This window comes from Rattus rattus, chromosome X, assembly GCF_011064425.1.
Source record: "Rattus rattus isolate New Zealand chromosome X, Rrattus_CSIRO_v1, whole genome shotgun sequence".
Lineage (NCBI taxonomy): Eukaryota > Metazoa > Chordata > Mammalia > Rodentia > Muridae > Rattus > Rattus rattus.
Window position 1 is genome coordinate 24,132,180 of NC_046172.1, and position 21,202 is coordinate 24,153,381.

General features: G+C 39.9%; 1 protein-coding gene across 1 annotated transcript in view; it reads right to left on the bottom strand.

The window, feature by feature from the left end:
• Grpr (gastrin releasing peptide receptor) overlaps positions 1-19,719 on the bottom strand; it is a 44,463-nt gene extending 24,744 nt beyond the window's left edge. Inside the window, exon 1 of the mRNA XM_032890343.1 lies at positions 18,860-19,719. Within this exon, the coding sequence (XP_032746234.1) occupies positions 18,860-19,275 (416 nt within the window). The 5' untranslated portion in view covers positions 19,276-19,719. The remainder of the gene's footprint in view (positions 1-18,859) is intronic.
• Between the last annotated feature and the right edge of the window lie 1,483 nt (positions 19,720-21,202).

Consider the following 21,202-nt stretch of genomic DNA (forward strand, 5'->3'; position numbering starts at 1 on the left):
TCACATTGCACATACTGTGTGCCTGGCACAGTTCTCAATTGGTTTTAAGAATTAACTCAAAAAAGAAGTGCTCGATTGACACTAAATGATAAAAGAAGGTCTCTAATTTGAATTTTACAATGTAAGAGATGAAGAGTCTTGAAATGTTTTCTGTCATTAAAATATGAATCTAATTTTAATGCAGTTATGCCTGTATCTATTAGCATCCTCAGTCAAATGACTTTGGACCTCATGCTTGAGAAAGAAAGAGCATAATAGTCTATGAAGTGCTTTTCAATAGTTACTCTTACCTTTTATAAAATCCTTATTACAATAGAAGGTTATAGGTACTGTTTAGCATTTCTCTTTCCTCACTTCATTCTCTGTTTCTGTCTCCAATCTGTCCTCACTGTCTCTGTAACTCTGTCTCTGTCTCTGGGTCTCTCTTTTTGTCTCTCTCTGTGCCTCTAGCCTCTCTCTCTCTCTCTCTCTCTCTCTCTCTCTCTCTCCTCTCTCTCCTCTCTCTCTCCTCAGCCCCCCTTTTTTACAGCTCTTGCCAAAGGAAAGAACCACAGAGTCACTAACTTTCCCAAGGCTACATTAACAAATGGCAGAGCTAGAATCTGAACAAAGGCCATCTGGCTCCTGAAACCAGGCTCAGATATAAAGATTTTAGAGGCTCCATTTTCTTCATTGGGTTCCATCCCCAGTCCTCCCAACCAACACCCCCCAATACATATATAACAAGAACCAACTGACATAGTTGCCTCGAGTCAGTAAAGAGATCAACAAGGAAGGTGGGTGAGAAGCAGCAAGCTAATTAGGAGGACTTTTCACTTAAAACAACACAGGACAAGAGTCCTAAGAGCTTAGCATAAAACAACTACAAAGTGAAGAATCCTACAAATAAGACAAGAATCACTTGGCAGTCTTGTTACATGATGTTCGATATAATTCTTCCCAATGTTTATGGGTATTTTTGGTCTTCTTTTACAGGGATGAAGGATAGGCTATCCAGAGACAGCCCCACCTAGGTACCCATCCCATCTGCAGACACAAAACCCCCACACTATTGGGGAAGCCAGGAAGTGCTTGCTGACAGGAACCTGATATGGCTGTTCCCTGAGAGGTTCTACCAGCACCTGCCCTATACAGATGCTGATAGTCACAACCAATCATCGGACTGAGCCTGGGGAGCCCAATGGAAGAGCTAGGGGAAGGACTGAAGGAGCTGAAGGGGATTGCAGCCCCATAAGAAGAACAGTGTCAACTAACTGGACCAGCAAGCGCTCCCAGGGACTAAACCAACAACCAAAGAGTATACATGGAGGGAGCCAGGACTCCAGATAGAGATGTAGCAGAGCATCGATGGCCTTATCTGGCCTTAATGGGATGGAAGGAAGGCTTGATGCCCCAGTGTAGGGCGATGCTAGAGCACTGACACAGGAGTGGGCAATGGATGGAGGAGTACCCTCATAGAGGACAAGGGGAGGGGGAGGGCCGAGGGGAAGGGGAGTTGGCAGAGGGGTAACTGGGAAGGAGGATATCATTTGAAATGTAAATGAATAAAGTTATTAATAAAAAAGAAGAAAATTAGGGCAAGAATGTGGGTGTGTATGTGTGTGTGTGTGTGTGTGCATGTGCACGCTTATGAAGAACAAAATTATGCCCCCGCCTTGGAAAAATGAATGGAAATTGTAAAGGCCATACAAGGACAAATAAGCTAGTTTCAGACAAAGATTACAAGTTTTTATTACACGTGGATTATAGGTGTTTTATGAGACATAAAAATAAAATAAAAGAAGAAAGGACCATAGAAGGGAAGCGAGGGAACCAGAATAGATGATAGATGAGTGAGGATGAGAACAGTACACTATATACATTCATGAAGGAAATCATAAGCAGCTTATTATTTTATGCAATCAACATAGAATAGTAAAAGGAAAGAGTTACAGATATTAAAGTTAGTGAAAAATCACACAGATACATGTTAGATGGTATTTGTTTCTCCTTCTTTATGATTGCAATAAAAGATGTTAAATTTCTGTGCAAAAAAGTCAACTGTTTTGTATCTTTTAACATCAGTATGTCATGTACACATTTTGTGATATAACACAGATGCCCCTCCAAAGATCAGGTCATACTCTGAAGATGTTAACAAGCCTCTAGCCAGTTTTTCCAAGAAATTCTGGTGATCTCTACTTCTTTATGTGCCTCCACCAATTAGGTCAAGTGAAGAAAAACCCCCACAACTACCCAGAAAGCAGCATGTCTGATAACACAAACATATCTTAAGTATCTACTTTTGCCGGGTCCTGTACTAGCAATGAGTTAATGTAAATGGATCCACAAACCTGAACTCTTAGCTATGTTTTTCTTACTCCATCCTGGAAGTTAAGAATGATGATTCAGGCTTGTAAGATGGCTCAGTGGTTAAGAACACATGCTGCTCTTCCAGAGAACTTGCATTCAGTTCCAAGCACCCATGTTAGGGGACTCACAGCCATATGTAACTCCAGCTCCAGGAGACTCAAAGCCTCCCAACTATCCCCTCAAAGCCTTAGGAAACATTGTTCTGAATACCTTACATAGTCCAGATGTTTCCTACTTCTCTGAACATTTCAAGTCTTCAAAATTACTAGGGATAACTAAGGAAGTGACCTAGCCAGGCCCAGTTCCCTCCCCATTACTTTTTATAACTTACTAAACCTGTTCCATGAGTTGGATGGAAAGACCTTGGAGAAAGCACAATGGTGAAACACAAAAAGAGAGGCAAGAAATATGGCGTGTGCAGGAATCCAGCTAAAGCTTTGTCTTCCAAAGCCTTTCCTTCTCTCTATTTAAACTTCATGTCACGGACAACCAATAGCATGCAGGAGGAAATAGCTGACTGAAAGTCCTTGGTTTTGCTCTCAGTTCTACTGTTTCCTGATCATGTGCTGCAGAACCCCCACTTTACCATTTAAAAACATAGATGATAGTGGTTTTTAATAATCTGAAAAACTCGGGTGTATGCTATGGTAGAGCCTCAAACCATCACAGTACCACAGAGATATAGAACTGGGTGTGTGTGTGTGTGTGTGTGTGTGTGTGTGTGTGTGTGTGTGTGTGTGTGTGTGTGTGTGTTGGGAGTTCCTCCTCAACTACAGTTCACTTTGCTATTTGAGACAGCATCTCTCACTAACCTGGAGGTCATCATGTAGGCTAGGCCAGCTCTCTAGTGAGTTGCACTCACGTCTCTGACTCCCTAGAGCTGACATTACAATTTCATACCACCATGGGCAGTTTTTCATATGTGTTCTAGGGGATCCAACTCATGCTTGCAAGACAAGCACTTGACCATTGAATCATTCCCCCCAGATATAGGGATTTTATATACAATATTCCTTAGGGCCTCTCTCCTGGTTAACTGGAACAGAAGTGTGAGTTTTCCTAGGCATACTCCATTTAAACAAGGAACTCTCACTGTTAAATGGTTGTTGCAGAAAGTACGTACACACATCTTCATCATGGACAGGAAACTGTATGACTCTCATTGATCAAATCCGGTCTTCTGTCTCTTTTAGTATGGCTATGAACTAATAATGTTTTTTACATTTTAAATGGTTGGGAAAAGTCCAAAAAAGACAAATATTTATGGGATGTGTGAAAATTACACAGAATTCAAAGTTCAGCATCCATAAATAAAGTTTTACTGGCACACAGCCATGCCCATGTGTTTACACATTATCTATAGCTGTTTTCATGTGATAAAAGCAGAATTTAGTGGTTGCATTTGAGACCCTATGGTCTTCTGATCCTCATATGTTTATCATCTGGCCATTACAGAAATATTTGCCAAGCTCTGGCCTATGTGCATTGAATATGGGAACACAGCTAATGTTCCTGTGTTCTCTGCTTGTCCCCGTCAAAGCTGTTCATTCCATCTTTAAATAGAAGTAAGCCTGCCTTCCATCACACAACACTGCTTATTAACCTTATTACCTCATAATAATAAAGACAATAGGCTAGAGAGCCCTGCCATTGGGTTTCTAGTGCCAAGCTATCACTACTCAGCACACTTGGTTAATTTAGCAGCGCACTGAAGTACTAAGTTGGTATTTCAGGCTCTGCTTCGTACCATGAATGTAAAAGTTCCTGACCAATGAGGATTTAAACTCTTAACTAGAGAGGAAAAATATGTCCAAAAGAAACCCTTAATGAACATGGCAATGATTTCTACATAGATCCTTGTGAAGAGCTCTTAGAGTTGATGATGGCAGTAGATCGATATGTGAAGTGCGGCTACAATACAGACAAATGCATGCACCGTTCTAATTACAAATCTCTCTTCTATGGAACTGTAGACCTGAGAGCAATTCAATCACCAAGTATAATTTCTTTCACTTGAAGAAGACGTCAAAGCTAAGAGAAGTCCTATAGTCAGCTGAATCTCCCCGAGCCTCAGGCTCTGGATGCCGAATCAGTGATGAATTCCTACGACTGACCATTGTTTTATTTTTGAAATTATAATATACTTACATTTCTCCCTTTCCTTTTCTCCTTCTAAATCCTCTTATATACCTCTTCTTCAAATTCATGGCCTTTTTCATTAATTTTTAATTCATGAATATATATAATATTGAATAAGATATATTGGATAGGAATATATAATATAATATCCTAAGTATAACCTGTTCAGTCCATATAATGTTCTGGGGATACAAACTTATATACATGTTGTTTTTAAGGCTGACCCTTTAGTACTGGACAACCAGTTGGTGTGTTCTTCCTTCCCTGCAGTAGATCACCTCTCCAACTTCCAGGTTTTCTCAGCTGCCTATAGTCCTTCGTGTAGGCTGAAAGCCTCAAAATCTTTCCCCTTTCCACCTTGGCATGCCCACTGGTGCCCTCCATGTTCTGCTCATGCTTAGACGGGCATGTTGGGAAGACTTTATGGGTGTAGCGTCAGATATTTCTAGGAGACACAATCTCATAGCAAACTACCCTATCCTCTAGTTCCTACAATCTTTCTGCCCCCTCTTCCAAAATGTTCCTTGAGCCTTAGGTGGTGTGAGTGTTTTATAGAAAATATGCATCTTAATTATGTGTGGATTTCTGTAATGGATGTAATCTACTGTAAAGAGAAGTTTCTTTGATGAGGGGTAAAGACTATACTCATCTTCTGCTTATAGACTGTGGCTATGGATTAGGCTAGTGTAGTAAATTAGTGATCCTCCTCTTACAACCATGATTTGGTAGTCTTGAGTAGTAGGCATGGTTTCCCTCTTGTTAAGTGAGTCTTAAGTCCAATTAAAGAGCTGTTGGTTATTGCCAAGGTATGCGTGCCACTACTGCACCTTCAGTGGCAATGTGCTATGATAGTCATGGATGTGGTTCATAGGCATCATACCGGAGTAGCACTGTTGGCTGCCTCCTTACTCTGGATGCCTTCTGGTGCCATAAAAGCCAGTCCCAGAGAAGGGACAAAAAGCATTATCTTTAGACTCTCATATTTTCCTTAATGCACAAGTAAAGGATGCTTAAATACTGACTATGTTTATGTGCATCCTGTGGTACAGTCCTCCTTCACACTATCATTTCAACCTTCATATCCATTTTTGTTGACAATCTTGGAAAGAAATTTGGCTCCAATTCTTCTCTAATGTGTTTGATCATCTAATGTAAGAATAGGAAATATCTCATTAGATAATCACCCAATAATGAGATTCCTTTAAAAATTAGTTTGGATCACCATATTTTCGAAAGCATCCTAAAGACTAAAGAGATGGCTCAGTGGTTAAGTGTTTGTGCTGCTCTTGTAGAGGACCTGGGTTCAATTCCCAGTACCAATACAGTGGCTCACCACCTTCTGTAACTACAGTTCAAGTAAATACAACACCATATCTGCGATCTGAAGCCACCAGCCATGTAAGTGGTACACTCACATACATAGACACAAAACATCCATACACATAAAAAAGAATTAAAAAAACAGTATTCCCTATATATTTTCATGGGGAAAACTACTGTTGTTTGATTGTAACATAATTTTTATTGTTCTATAAATTATGTTTAAGGTACTTTTCATAGCAAACATTTGACCCAATTATGACACATCCTAATGCAAAAGAACAGAACAGAATAAAACAAAATTAGCAAAGGGCAAAACGAAACTTGGAAAAACTTCCACATGACCTACAGTTCTATTTATATGGAGACAGTGTGAAGAGACAAGTGAGTTACATAGACATAGACATTATCAGAGTACGTCCTTCTGACCGAAAACAAATGTCATCGTGTGCTAAAGGTTTGTATTTCCCCTATTCTTCATAAATCTTCAGTAGTTTTCCTGCCCTATTAGCCTGGAAGTAAATGCAAGGACAAGGCAGAGGTAATAAAGCAGATGGGGTAGAAAAAAAGGAAAGACAAAGAGGAAAATAATAAGAAATAAAACTAAAAATAAGATTTCCATAAATTTGTGATGCCACTCTGGGAGTTCACCCAAAAGAACTACAGCTAATATATCACAGAGCTATTTGCACATCAGTGTTTATTGCAGCACGATTCAGAATAGCTAAGTGAAACTTTACTCAAGTGGCTCTCAAGGAAGAGATAAAGAAAATACTTGATGTGCCAGTAGATATATATGTATATGATACTATCATATGTAATTTTCAGTCATAGAGAAAAGATAAAATCCCTGTCATTTTCAGGAAAATGAGGTGTGATTTTGCTATTGCTTTTAATCAAAATACTTGAGGCAAAAAGTACTATTTTGTCTTATAGTTTTAGGTGGGAAAGTCCAGTAATAAGAGCTTGAAGCAACCGACCACATTAAGTCCATAGTCAGAAGGCACCAATGAAGACGTGTGTGCTGCTTCTCAGCTCCTGTTCTTATACAGTTCAGGATCCCCTGGTACTACCCATAGTGGGGAGGCCTTCCCACCTCAATCAATGTAGTAGGATAATCCTTCACAGACCTTCTCTGAGGCCCTTCTCCAAGCTCATTCAAGATTGTGTTGACAATTCAAACCAGCCATCACACATATTAAGCAAATTAAGCTAGTGTTGCAAAGGTACCATGTGCTTTCTCTTGGATGTGTTTCCTAGATTTTTATTAGAGATAACATAAGGTCACACATGCATATATAATATGAACATATAAGAGAAACTATGAGAAGAAGTAGAAGGGGAGATGAAGGGAGTCAAGTAGTGTAGGACATTTGCTTAGCATGCAATTTATATTTGTATGAAGCTGTTTTAATATAATCCACTATTATGTACACCAAGGATACACAGTGGTTTTAAAAATCAAACTCAAACTAGTCAAAATCTAGAGAATAAATGGCCATATGGCCACCAGCTTCAGTTGGTGCATCTACATCTTAACCTCATACACACCTCAGGCTCAAGGAAATGGAAGCATTGCAAGATCCAGAGGACCAGGACATCACTATAAGACAGTGTCTTCTAAACATGAGGAGCTTGAGAGAGAGAGAGAGAGAGAGAGAGAGAGAGAGAGAGAGAGAGAATCGGTTTTCTCCAGGGACAAGCTCCCCTGAACTGTTATCCAATCCAAAATGGTGAGCCTTAAACACATGGACATATGGACAATACTAATTCAACTAAGTAAGTTAATGTAGACTATATATATATATATATATATATATATGTGTGTGTGTGTGTGTGTGTGTGTGTGTGTAATATGTACGCATGCACATGTATGTGACAATAATAATTATAGAAATAGAGGTCATAAATTTGAGAGGGAGTTGGGGGCCACAGGAGAAAGAGGGAAGGCTTGAAATGATATAAATACAGTACTCATGTACGAAATTCTCAAAACTATTAAATAATGAAATTTAAAGAGACATATCTTAGGACCATTCTGGCTTTTTTTCTTTCCATGGAATTTCAACAACTCATTGTGTAGCTAAATATCAGTTCCAAGTCCTGTTCACTGGGCCGAGAGTCCTGGCCGAGTTTCAGGATCCCTGAGACTTTGACGAGCCTGCACCCTCAGCATAGGCACTCCCGCATGCTGAGATTTCTGACTGTCTCACTCTGAAGTGAGCCACAACTCAGTTCTCTAATGCTAAGATGCTGAGACTATAAATGCTGACCTCGCAGACCCAACTAGGTTGCTGGAAACTACTTGTTGCCAGCCCGGGCCTGAGCCTTCAAGGGCGGTAGAGAAAGTCTTTCGGAGAGGGGGTGAAGGATTTTCCATTCCTGATCAGGCCAAACTAGCTGGTGGCCAGCCAGAGCTTCAGAAACAAAATGTTGGAAAAATCTCTTTGAAAAAACATCAGAGGCATACCAGGAGATAACAATGCAGGCATACAGATCCTGGAGAGAAATGAAGTACAGACAGGAGACTAATTCGGAGTTCATATTTCCTCTTGAGTCCTTCCAATTTCTAAACATTTAGGTGAGATCAATAATAAGTAAGTCCACAAGAGAGTTAAGTTGAGATGCCCAGAAAAGGTAAACTTCAGCAGAAGAAAAAAACTGGAAAAGGACCAGGTTATAGCTTGGATATGAAGTGTCCACAAACACAGACTAACTCTCACAGATGCCAAAGCTCAGCTTCCAATCTGCTCAGTTTCCAGATAAATCTGATACAATACTACCTTCCAGTTGCAAGCAAGAGCAAAGGCTAGCATTTTCTGGAAGGTAATGTCATCCCAAGTCTCGACTTCTCTACAGTTTTTCATACAAAACAAATTAGGCATTCAAGCAAAAATTACTTGGTCTGGTAGGAGACAAAAGATCATAAAATAAAAAGGGAAATTTCTAATAGAAATAGATCGATATATATTCCAGAGGTTAGAATTTGCCACTTATGACTTATGTGTAAATTGTTTGAGTTTATGTGCATGCATGTAAGTGAAGAAGCACCAGGAGGTCAGGAGAGGATTTGAAGTTATAAACAGTCATGAACTATCATGTGGGTTCTATGAATTGAACCTGGGTCTTCTTCAATAATAGCCAGCACTCTTAACTACCAAGCCATCTTACCAGCCCCCCACAGAAAGTTTAAAAAATATATTGTGAATCAAATTGTGAACCAAATAGAATTTCTAGAATTGCAATAGAGAAATGGGAAAGCATATGTATAAGTCATGACAAAATTGTGACAATAAAATGTATTTAAAGTAGTTTTTATCTCCAGCACCCCAAAATAAATGAGAAGCTCCACACAAATAAAAAAAAAAACATTTCTTTTAGTGACAGAGCTGGCATGGGAAATTTCAGACATAGGAACAGTGAAAGGGCAGACTTTAAAAGATGCAAAGTTGGCTTGTTATTCTATGTAGAAGTATAAAATAAGAGAAAGGAAAATTCATGTGAGGGTTGTAATGATTACAAGTTCCCAAGCTGACAAATATTCAGGCCACAGACTAAAGAAATGCTATGAACAAATAAGCATGGGAAGAAGGATGGAAAAATAAGGGAAGGAAGGAAGGAAGGAAAGAAGGAAGGAAAGGAAAGAAGAGGGAGGGAAGGAAGAGGGAAAGAAAAGAGGGTGGTCTACCAAGCTACGCAATAATATAGATTCAAAAGGCAGGGGGAAAAAGAACATATGCTGAATCAGAAAATAACAACAACCACAACACAATGTTGTTAAAGGAACTATAAGAAAAATTTGACTTCACAGAGGAATTCAGAGGATGATGAATGGCAGCTGCAAAGTGCCAAAAGATAGAAACCCTCATCCTAGAATTCTGAAAATATTCTCCAAAATAAACACAAAATAAGACAGTGTCAAGCATAAACTGAGAGGAATCATCACTATTGGACTTAGTAATAAATAGAACTCTATAGGGAATTCTTGGATAGGAGGAAATAGTTTTTGGTGAAAAGCCACAGAGATGCAGACAGGAGTGGAGAATACAGGAAAAGGTAAATCAAAATCTAGACTTAAATATTACATAAATATGTGAGTAAACATAAAGAATGTACAAACAAGACGAATGGTGTGGTGTGGGTTATAGATACACAGAGAAAATTAAATAGAACATACAGGGGCCAGCATGATGTTTCACTACATAAAAGAGCTTGCTGCCAAACCCTGTGACAAGTTCAATCCCGGAAACTCTCACAAAAGGTGGAAGATGAGAACCACATCGTACCGTGGCATTACAACAGCCCTTCCCTTCCTCCAGATAAAATAAAAAGGCAAAGGAAGGAGGAATTTAAAATGAAGTTAAGTGTTCTCTTAGGCCTATATTGTGAGGAAATTAAATTTATAGTAAGTACAAATGAAGTCATACACACTTGTAAACTTTAGGGATGTACCTAAATGAGTAGTGAAAATAAGGATTTCTGTATTAACACATTCATGGAGGAGTAAAATTTAATAATTAAAGTATTAAATTTACTTGAAATTTGTTACTAGGGTTAATAGGGTTACTATTGCTGTGGTAAAACATCATGACCAGTATAGCAACTTGGGAAAGAAAAGAATTGATTTCACTCATAGTTACACATAATAGTTTAGCATTGAATGAAGTTAGGAGAGGAACTCAAGCAGGGCAAGAACCTGGAGGCAGGAGCTGATGCAGAGACCATGGAGGGATAATGCTCACCGGATTGCTTGACCTGCTTTATTATAGAACACAGAACAACAACCAGCCCAGGGATGACACCATTCACAATGGGCTAGGCCCTCCCCCATTGATCATCAATTAAGAAAATGCCCCACAGGCCTGCTACAGCCCGATCTTATAGAAAAGCATTATTGATGCTACCTCCTCTCAGATCACTCTAGCTTGTGCCAAGTGGACATAAAAACTAGAAAGCATAGAAAGGAAGAAAAGAGTAAATTATAGACCAGGTGAGGCCAATAAAAAAATCAAATAATAAAGATATTTGATTTAAATATATACGTAGAACTGAATTTACTAATGTAGTTTGTAAATTGGCCTGTGACCAAATTACAAATATCAATTCACTTGTGTTCTACATAATGACAAAGTACCAAGACTGAGGAAGATAGCAAAGGGCTCGTAGTAGGTGCCACCATTCATCAAAGAGGCCTTAAGTTTACCCAAGATGCAAGAAAATGGAACTGCTGTCATTTATAGGAGCCTACATAGGAAACGAATTTTGGTAGTGGTTGCAGTGGTTTGAATGTCTGCCTAAAAACCTCATGAAACTTGGTTGTCATCCAGACGATACAGTGTCAAATGGTAGAATATCCAGAGGATGGTCAGATTAGGAGGTCTCTGCCCTTAGGAACAGACTAATACCATTATTGCAGCAATACATTACTTATACCAATAGTGAATGGCTACTTGACTTTTTTATTTATTGAATTTAGTTGTATATTTATTATGAGTTTTGGGGTGTATGTATAATTGTGCTTTGCTCATATTTTCCTCCCTGCTATCCACTCCATTGTTTTCTCCTCCTGAAAAGTTCTCTTTTTGTTTCCCTGTCATATGTATACAATAAACAAGGGGGTCCTCAAGAAAATAATAATTGCAGATTGTACGTATTTGGGAGAATAGAAGACCTATATCCACACGAAAACTGGAAATGAGCATGTACGCCAGGTTTGTTCATCACCATCCCAAACTGAAAACATACCTACTGATCATGAACTAGAAGACAGATAAATAAACCATAGCACATAGGTGCTATGAATAGTACACCACAAAATAGGAGTGGGCTATTTACACTTTCGTAATACTTTGAATTGAAAGGAACCATGCTGTATATTATCATTCATGGGACACCCTAGAAAAGATCAAGGTTTCTAGGAAATGAGGTGGAGGTTGAAGATCCATAACACTATAAAGGGATAAGAAGGAACTTTGGGAAGTGAAGAGTAATTTTCTGTTATGAGTATGTATGTATGTATGTATGTATGTATGTATGTATGTATGTATGTATGTGTGTGAATGTGTGTATATCTATCATCATTTTAACATCTATCATGTATCTTTTTAACATCTATGTATCTATCATCTATCTATGTATCATCTATCTATCTATCTATCTAACTATCCATCCATCCATCCCATCCATCCCATCCATCCATCCATCCATCCATCCATCCATCTATCTATCTATCTATCTATCTATCTATCTATCTATCTATCTATCTATCTTTTAAACATGGGACAAAGTGTGATAGTTTGTCTTTCTCCTCTCCCCTCCTCTCCCCTGCTCCATGACCTTGTTTGGTTCCCCTTCTCCTCAGTAAATTGCTGGGTGTCTCTCACACATTTTATTTCCTTTATTCCATGTCACTGTGCAGCAGTGGGACCCTCACCACCTACTGGTGTTTTTTGGATGCCACATCTTCCAGAATAATGAGCTAAATACATTACCATCTTTTTTAATTTATTCAGTACTATTGTATTGTAACAAGAGACAAGCAAGATAAAGCCAATAGTTTTCTAAAACTTTATAGTTCTAAATGTCTTATATGACAGGCTCAATATGAGCTGTGAAATTGGATGGAAATTTTTTTAGCATTTTTATTAATTTTACATCCTAATTGCTATCCCCCCAACTCCTGGCTCCCCATTCACAAATCCCTCCCTCTTCTCCCCATCCCTTTCTCCTCTGAAAGGGTGGAGGCTCCCTCTGGGTGTCTCTGAGCCTGGCACATCAAGTCTCTTCAGGGTTAGGCATGTCCTTTCCATTGAGGCCAGACAAGGCAGCCCAGTGGGGAAACAGAATCCACAAACAGACTACAGTTTAAGGATAGCCCCACTCCAGTTGTTCAGGATCCACATGAAGACCGATCTACACATCCGCTATGTATGTGTAGGAGGCCTAGATCTAGTCCATGTGTCTTCTTTTGTTGGTGGATCGATCTCTAAGAGCCCCCAATGGTCCAGGTTAGTTAACTCTCTTGGTCTTTCTGTGGAGTTCCTATCTCCTTCTGGGCCTGACGAAAGCTTTTCTAACCTCGGGTAAAGTGCTGGATTAATTAACCATGATAAAACTCAGCTGCATCCTTCTGATTTTTAAAAAAAAATTTTCCTCATTTTAATGCCTTTTTTTTCATTTTTCAAGGAAATGGTAGCCATGATGGTTCTCCTTTTATTTTTTTTTGAGAATTTCACACATGAATACTGTATTTATATCATTTCCATCCCTTCATCTCCCCCTCCAACTCCTTCAACTTTTCCCCCAATTCTTTTCAGATCCATGACCTCTTCTTCTAGAGATATAATTTACACACACTGTGCATATGTTCATATAAGTACAGCCTGTGGAATCCATGTGTTGCTCTTGTACATGTTTAATGCTGTCCACTTGGGAATGGATACATTACCAGGGAACTATCCTGGGGAAGACTAATTCTAATTTCTTATAGCAATGTCTTAGCAGTCTGGGAGTGTGGGTCAGCTGTAGAGTGTATGTTTAGCACATATGCATTAAGACATTCAGTGCAGTATCCAGAACTTTAAAAAAATGCAAAGGAAAGGAAATAAGGATGTCTGAATGATGGATCTTTTAAGAGGAGACAGATGAGGATGGGGCCAAAACATTTAAGAAAACAAGCATAGTAAAGGAGAGTGAGGAAGCTAGTTGCAGGTATTATGGTACTTTCCTAAATCGTATGATGACTATGGAACTTATTAAATCTATTTAATTTGTAACTCATTTGATTACCAAATGCACTGTATAAGTTTTAAGTGATTTTAAATATTTGTTTATCTGCCTTCTGTTGAAACTTTTGTTTGGTTTTTCTTTTTAAAAGCACTCGTCGGTTTCCACAGAATCTAGCTCTTGTCATCTACGGCTGGAACCATTGTTCTGCTAGTGCTGCTCTGTGAATCATCTAAGGAAATGAACATGATTTGTAGATCATAATCAAGTATTCTAGGTTCATCCGGTATGAGCCATCTGAATGCATTCACTCCTTTTTTCTTTCTTTCATGCATATTTATTTCATCTGTTCAGCAAAGGATATCTTGAGCACTCAGTACAGGCTACATACTGGTCTAGTATCAGAGAATATATTAATGAATGAGATAGATTCCAGCTTTGTAGGTGTGCATTCTCACATGAGCAGAGGCCAGCAGCTGACATCGATGGCTCTCTATCTTATATTTTGAAATGCAGTCTTTCACTGAACTCAGAAGTTGACAATTGAGGTTGAACGGCTAGCTAGCAAGCCCCCAATATCTTCTATCTCTATTTCTCTGTGCTGGAATTACAGGCATGTTCTGGGGGTCTAACTCAGGCCCTCAGATTAGTATGACAAACACTTTGCCAACTGAGTTATCTCCCCAAGCCCCTAGACTCCTGTGTGTCTTATAAATATACAGTATGACATAACAAAACAAATGAACAAGGAAACTCTTGAGAAAATAGACATAGATTATAGGTACCCATGAGGACTGAAGACATATATCCATACTAAAATTATAAATGAGAAATGATGCCAGATCTATTCATCCTCATCCCAAGTGGAAAACGGTTCTACTGATCGTGAACTGGAGGACAGATAAACAAGCCTTGACACACCAATGCTGTGACTACTACATAGCAAAATAGAAGTGAGTTACATAAGTGTAACATGCAGTACAATGTACTAAAAAGAACCAGGTTGCATGCTACATATTCATGGGGCATCCTGGAAAAGAGCAAGCTCTCCAGAAGCTGAGGTGGAGGGTAGGGGTACACTAAAAAGGGATCAGAAATAATTTGGGGGGATGATAGACATGACATGTATTTGGGCTATGTTGGTGAAGGTGATGTGGTAGTGGTAGGAGTATCTAAGTTCATAGATGTGTTCCCCCCCCCCAAGAACTTACTATATACAACGTACATTCCAATAAGCCTAAAATAGAAAGAAATGGTCAGTAGGATCCCATTGCCCATTCTGTTAGACTGAGTGGCCGAAGAAGGTCTCTTAGAGGAGGTGACTACTGTACAAAAGAAACCTCTGGGATGTCCCCCTTTGCTTTTACTTGGAGGTGAAAAAAGGGGAAAACTTCCGTTTTATTCTGAAAGCACGTGGTTTAATTAAAGGAGAATTTATGCAACCACACACACTAGGAAGATTTATAAGCGCAAGGATGCAAATTTAGTCTATTTTTAAAGAATGTTATTGACAGGCACAGTTCAAAAACCCTCACCAGGGAGCCCTTCGTGAGACACTGCCTGTTTCATGATGAAGCTTGTGCTTTTCTCCCCTTCGTGCATATTAAGTTGCCAGAATGATACTTAATTAATCACATGAAGGCCTGACACTTGAAAAAATAATGTGTGAGAGACATGGAAGGTCTTTGTTTCCCTCTTCTCCTCTGCCACTGCATTCCAGTTGAGAGCCTGGGAAAGCCCACTTCCACAGCACCTGGCCTCTGCTCCTTCCCAGGAGCCACCGGTAGCACTTCTGGGTCACTGTGGCTGGACACAAGGTGAATTTCCTCCCAGGGTGGCAGCACATGCCTTTGAAAAACCAAACTAGTTAGAACTTAGAATCTGGCAACCCACCCAACCTCGTCTAACTGAGGAATTTTATGGGAGGATGCTCGATAAGGAACTAAATTGAGTCTTCTGTGAGAAAGAGATCAATCTCTCCAGAATCCAGAAAGCTAGACATGGTAGCCTAAGAGCAGTTGACTTGACCATGGAAGAACCCCTTCCAAACTGATCTGCCTTGGGTCACTTAGCCAAAGTCTTTTAAAGTGGCCATATTTTGAGTCTGGAGCTCCTTGTCATGAGAAGGGAAATGGAATCAGACTGTATTTTGAATGAGGCCATGTAATAGCATGTATGAAGACAGCAGTGTGTGTATGAGGACAGAGACGGCAAATGGAGAGAGAAGATAGGGACTAAAATCAAAGGTACTTGAATGTGAACCTGAAATTCATAAACCGTGGTAATCCCATGGTTCCATTTAAAATCCTTGAAATCTCCTTTTTGGGAAGGTGACAGTGGTATAAAGTTTTCTAGAAAAATGTTCTTTTCTTAGTGACAAAGACTCGACCTTGCACGTACAGGGGGCTGCAGAAGGGGGACTAAGATAAATACTGGCTTGGTTTAAAAAAACCTACAATGGGTGGGCATGTATGATTACTGTTATGAGCCCCAGTCACATGTTGGAAACCTTGTTAAAGTAGCTTAGGGTAGGGCCTAGGCTTCTGTTTCAAAGCCCCCTTTTAGTTCTAATGGTTATCCCCATTGGACAGTTTTGTTCACCTTTTTCCCAAGTTATCAAATATAGAGGCTCACTTGGAAACTGACAATGTGTACTAAATGTATGCACTAGTCAGTTAAGCATTTCAGAATTGAACGTACACCTAAAAGAAATAAATTCTTATGTCAGCCAAAGGATGCAAAGTTTCCACCCTAACCAAGAAGCTATCTGAACTTGATAACTGCTGAGAGAGGGAAAAACAGTTTTCTTCAGTGAAGTGACACTGCAGATACAAGGTAAGACTAATGCTCAGGAACAGTTGTCCAATACAAAATGGCCTCCATGCTAGTTTGGTTTTGTGTCTGTGTGTGTGCTTTTGCTTGTTTGTTCACTATTTTAAAAGAGAAGAACGTGCTGGGTAGGGATGAGATAGGCTCTGGGACAAGTTGGGGATAAGTAAAGAATAGCATCAAAATATATTGTACGAAATTCTAAACAAACAAACAAACAAACAACACAAAGAAAAAGGTTCTCTGCCCCAAATCAGAAATACATCATTATTTGTCAGGATAACAGGAAGTCTTTTCCTCCAAAGGACCCTGCACACAATCAAAAAAAAACCACTGCTAAACATGCCAACATGTATTAAAACCGTAGAAATAGGCCAAGCATAAGAAGGCAAACACAAAGTTGTCTTCACTGTATGGTCTCATTCATACGTTCAAGAATTGCCATAAATAATGTTGGGTATATGAAATCACAGTAACAGTTGCCTTTCCTTAGGAATATTAAGTAGAAATGGGCAACATATTGGGACTCAATATCCACAATATTAGAGTTACACAGTTACACAGATATTGTGTAAAATGACGAGCTGTGAACTTGCACTTTTTACTATGTACATAGATAACACATGGTTGAAAAGTTTAGGTTTCACATTTACATGGCTAAGCCTATAAAACCTTGTAAGAATCTCGTGGCTTTCAAATACAAGTAGAAAAGTCTAGTTTTGTGTTATCGAACTGGCTGGGCATCTATTCTTGTTGAAGTTAGTGTGATGTACCACCTGTCATTCCAGTGATCTGTCAGCCTTTACAAGGCAAGGCCAATTACAAAAAGTTAGTGAGGACACACTGCAGCTGCGGTAGCATTCAACTCAGCTTTGCACAGAGCTGTCCCTGACTGCTGATGACGAGCTCAGTCTGGTCTGGAACTCCAGGAAGAGGGTCCCTGCAGCTGCAGTTTTCCATTCCATGCCCTCCCTTTCCACTCTGTTCGCCTCCCTGAGGAGACAGTAAACACCATCTGGACCACTGCATTCACCAGCCCGGAAACCCAAATCTCTTCTTCTATCAAGAAAATTATGCTCAGCCTGACGTGCCCTCCACCAGTGGGGACCAGCCACAGAGCTTCTGCCAGCTCTGAAGTTTGCTGGCCCTGAACGAACACAGAAAGTGTCTGTGGTCATTAGTACCTGGAAGGCCAATAGGCAGGATGCAAGCAAGATGAGGGTGTGTGGAGAAACCAGGTCTGGTGCATACAATACCCTCATTTCTGGACCATTGCTTTTCAGTCTCTGAGAATATCATCTGTACTGAGCAGTGTACTTTAAGTAGCTTAGAACAAACACATGGCCACAAGTGCTGATAACACTATCTTTATTTGTCCATTACTTATGAAGGCCAGCTCACCTGAGGACAGTTTGTTCTTTTATAGCAAGAGACTCAAGCACTACAAGTAGTAAAATATAGGCCATTTTCTTCAGATTCTAAACTGTAAAGAATTGCAGCTATAGTTTCTCCAGTATACACTCTGGTCTTCTATATCTTTAACATATACCATACAGTTGACTTAAGACAACAATTTGCAATCTCTGGTCCACTAGACCCATTTTTCTTAAATTAGCCATTTATCATATGTTGTATCTGATAGTCTAATCATTTCTGTGTTCAGTCTTCAGAACATAAGATACAATCAGCAACGTGTGTGAATATCCGTCAAATATATCTTTACTTGCTTGTTTGAGCATGAGTATTCTTGTTTTAACATTATAGATATTTGATAAATGCAGATTTTAATTATTATATCAATATAAATCATATATATATATTATATCACACATGTGTGTCTTCCAGATGTGCATTTTTCAGAATAACAGGGGACACTCAGCCTCACCGAGCTACAAAGACATTGTACATAGAAGGACATTAATAAAGCTATTAAAATTATAAGTCAACCTTGAACTTGATTAGTTGGGCCAAAGGGAGCAATGATGTTTAAAGTCACTGAAGGTAGACTTAGAAAAATCAGCACACAACTGTTCTGATCAGTCACACACCCAACTATTTTTTGTTGTTGTTCTTTCTCAAAGGAAATTATACAGAGGGTCAGTAGGAACTTCTCTGTTTTTTGAAAGATTCTGAATTGCTTCTAAGAAACATTAGCCTGAGGTTAAAACTATGGGGTAGGATTGTCCTTCTCACTGTTCAATTAATTTTTCAGAGAAAGATGGGGAGACGCAAAGATTTTTCTTCAGAAAAATGCCCCTCGGTGTCAGGCTTAGAGATTTAATTCTCATTTGTCCCCTTGGGTCTCCACCATTCACTCATTTTTCTTTTCTTAAACTAATATGCCAAACTCCAGAAGTAATTTCCAGAACAAAACCGTGCCTGGAAGGGAATGTGAGTTTGAGTAAAACTTCCTTTCAGGCAGACAGCTCTCCCGTGTCATTCACGGAGTGGTCCATCACCCCAGGAGAAGGTATAACTTCCAATGAGTACTCACCTGTCAGCTGACAGTGCCGTAAGTGTGAAGACAGACACCCCCACTGAAGTAAGTTGTATAAAGGGGATCAGTTTGCAGCCAATCCTGCCAAATAGCCACCTGTCAGCCAGGTACTTGCTGGCATCCACAGGGGCGCATGTAACCAGCAGCAGTAGGTCTCCCAGTGCCAGGCTAGAGATGAACAGGTTTGGCACGTTTCGCATGGACTTGACCGTACAGAAGATCTTGATCAGGGTGATGTTGCCAATGAGGCCTATCACGATGATAAGCCCATAAACTGCAGGAATGACATAGATGATTCCCGGGTGAAACCAGTTGTCCATCTTGGGGGGATTCAGACTTTGATTGAAGGTGTTGTTGCAGGACAGGAAAGGGTCCACTTCCAAGTTCAGGTGGGAACAATTATTTGGATCCATCTCAAGACTTCTCTCTTCAAATGTGCCTTCAGGATGCTACTTTGTAACTTCCTTTCAGTTAGGTGATGAAGGTAAGATCTGTACGAGGCTTTCGGTCTTCCTTTAAAACACTCTGAATTCTCTCTCTCTCTCTCTCTCTCTCTCTCTCTCTCTCTCTCTCTCTCTCTCTCTCACACACACACACACACACACACACACACACACACACACGTATTCCAAACTCTAGCTCAGTATGTTGATGTTAGTTCTGTCCCAGCCTTCACACCACCAGCAGGCAATACATCTGTAAATTCACTGAGTGAACAAGCAGCAGAAACTCAGCCTGAAGAAAAGCTTAGAATTAAGTCCACTCTGTCTCAGCTCTTCATACATCCACCCTAGACTGAGTCTCTCTGGCTGCAGTTTACTGAGAACTTTTGGATTGCTATTTCCACACAGCATTTCCCCGTCTTCCCTGATTTGTAGAACCTGAACGTTTAAAGTGGGTAGAAAAAAACTGCACCAAGAAAGCCTCCAATCCTATAGGCAGGATGCCTTGGACGTCACTGGCTTCCCCAGCAAACGGCAGCTCTCCTGCGCTGCCGCTCTGAAGAGGGAGCCAGGAATATACAGCCAATGCCAGCCCCCTGCTGGACGCTTCAATCACTGCCCAGCTGCCTGCTTTCTCCAAATGGGAATCGGGGAGCAGATCGCCACTCCTAAGTGGCTTAGCAGATATCTTTGCCTTTTCATTTAAGCTGGCAGCACCTATAGTCGGCATTTAATAAATACTGTTCGCTGCAAAGTCTGAGGATATCTCTGATACTATCTCCATGAGCTCAGATGTGACTCATGACTCTCCTGGTTCTAATCTTTAGTAATGTATTAAAACGGCACATCTGGGTTTGGGTGAGTTGTCCCAATTAGTTCCCCTGGAATAGGGACTGCTACGGAGAGTTGCATGCACCGGTCTCACACCTTAAACCTACAGCAACAGACTTCAGGAAAACCAGAAGCATGGTGCACATGTGCTCTTTCTGAAAAACTTCCCAAGCCTCTGTCTTAACCGCGTTTCTTAACCACGGAGCCAGCTGCATGCTCAGTACAGATAGATCAATGATCTTTTCCAGACCAAAAAATAGTGCATTATATTCTTCTGATCTAAAAGTTATATGAGCTGGATTTTTAGTGTAGCTTTTGCATTTATTTTTAGCAAGCTTTCAATTTCCTCTGCAGTGTACAACAGTTGTAGATTCTCCTAAGAAACAGGAACGGGAGACAGGAGTTGGGGAACTGGTAAAAGAAATGAGTTATAATCAAAGGGTGCTGAGAAAGACTATTTAAAATGCTATCAGAATGAGGCTTAACCTTTAGTTAGCACTAATAAATCCATCATACCTTCATGATGTCTATTGACCCGGCCCTTTTAATATGTGTCAGAAAGCTAGTTAATAGCAGACAGTGCTAGGGAAAGGCTCATGCTTCAGGACCCATAAGGAATACAGAAATGTGTGATTGGTACTGAGTCAAGGCCCACCAAGAAAACTTCCAAATGTGTTACCATGGACATTTGCAGCATTTGATGCCCCGGTGGCTGCAGTACCCTTTTAGTAATATGAAAGGTTCCTTTGAGGCTGCAGGCAGAAGACTAATGTTATGTGCTTGCAGGTAAAAGAGTTTCTTAGTGGAGTTCAGCCCTGCCAGGACTGAGTCAATAAACATGAGTCTAATGGTGTCAATCAGTTGCTAGAAGTACAACTTATTGATGCAGGACATGAGCTTCAGTCCTGACGAACCCTCCCATTTATTAGCTTGGCACATTGCTTGGGCAAGTTGCACATCTTCAGGTTCAAGTTCTTTATTTGTAGAGCAGGGATAATTTATGAAGTCCAATAAAAAACAATCCCTGGTAAGACGGTATAGTGTTTATTCCATTTGATTAATTTTA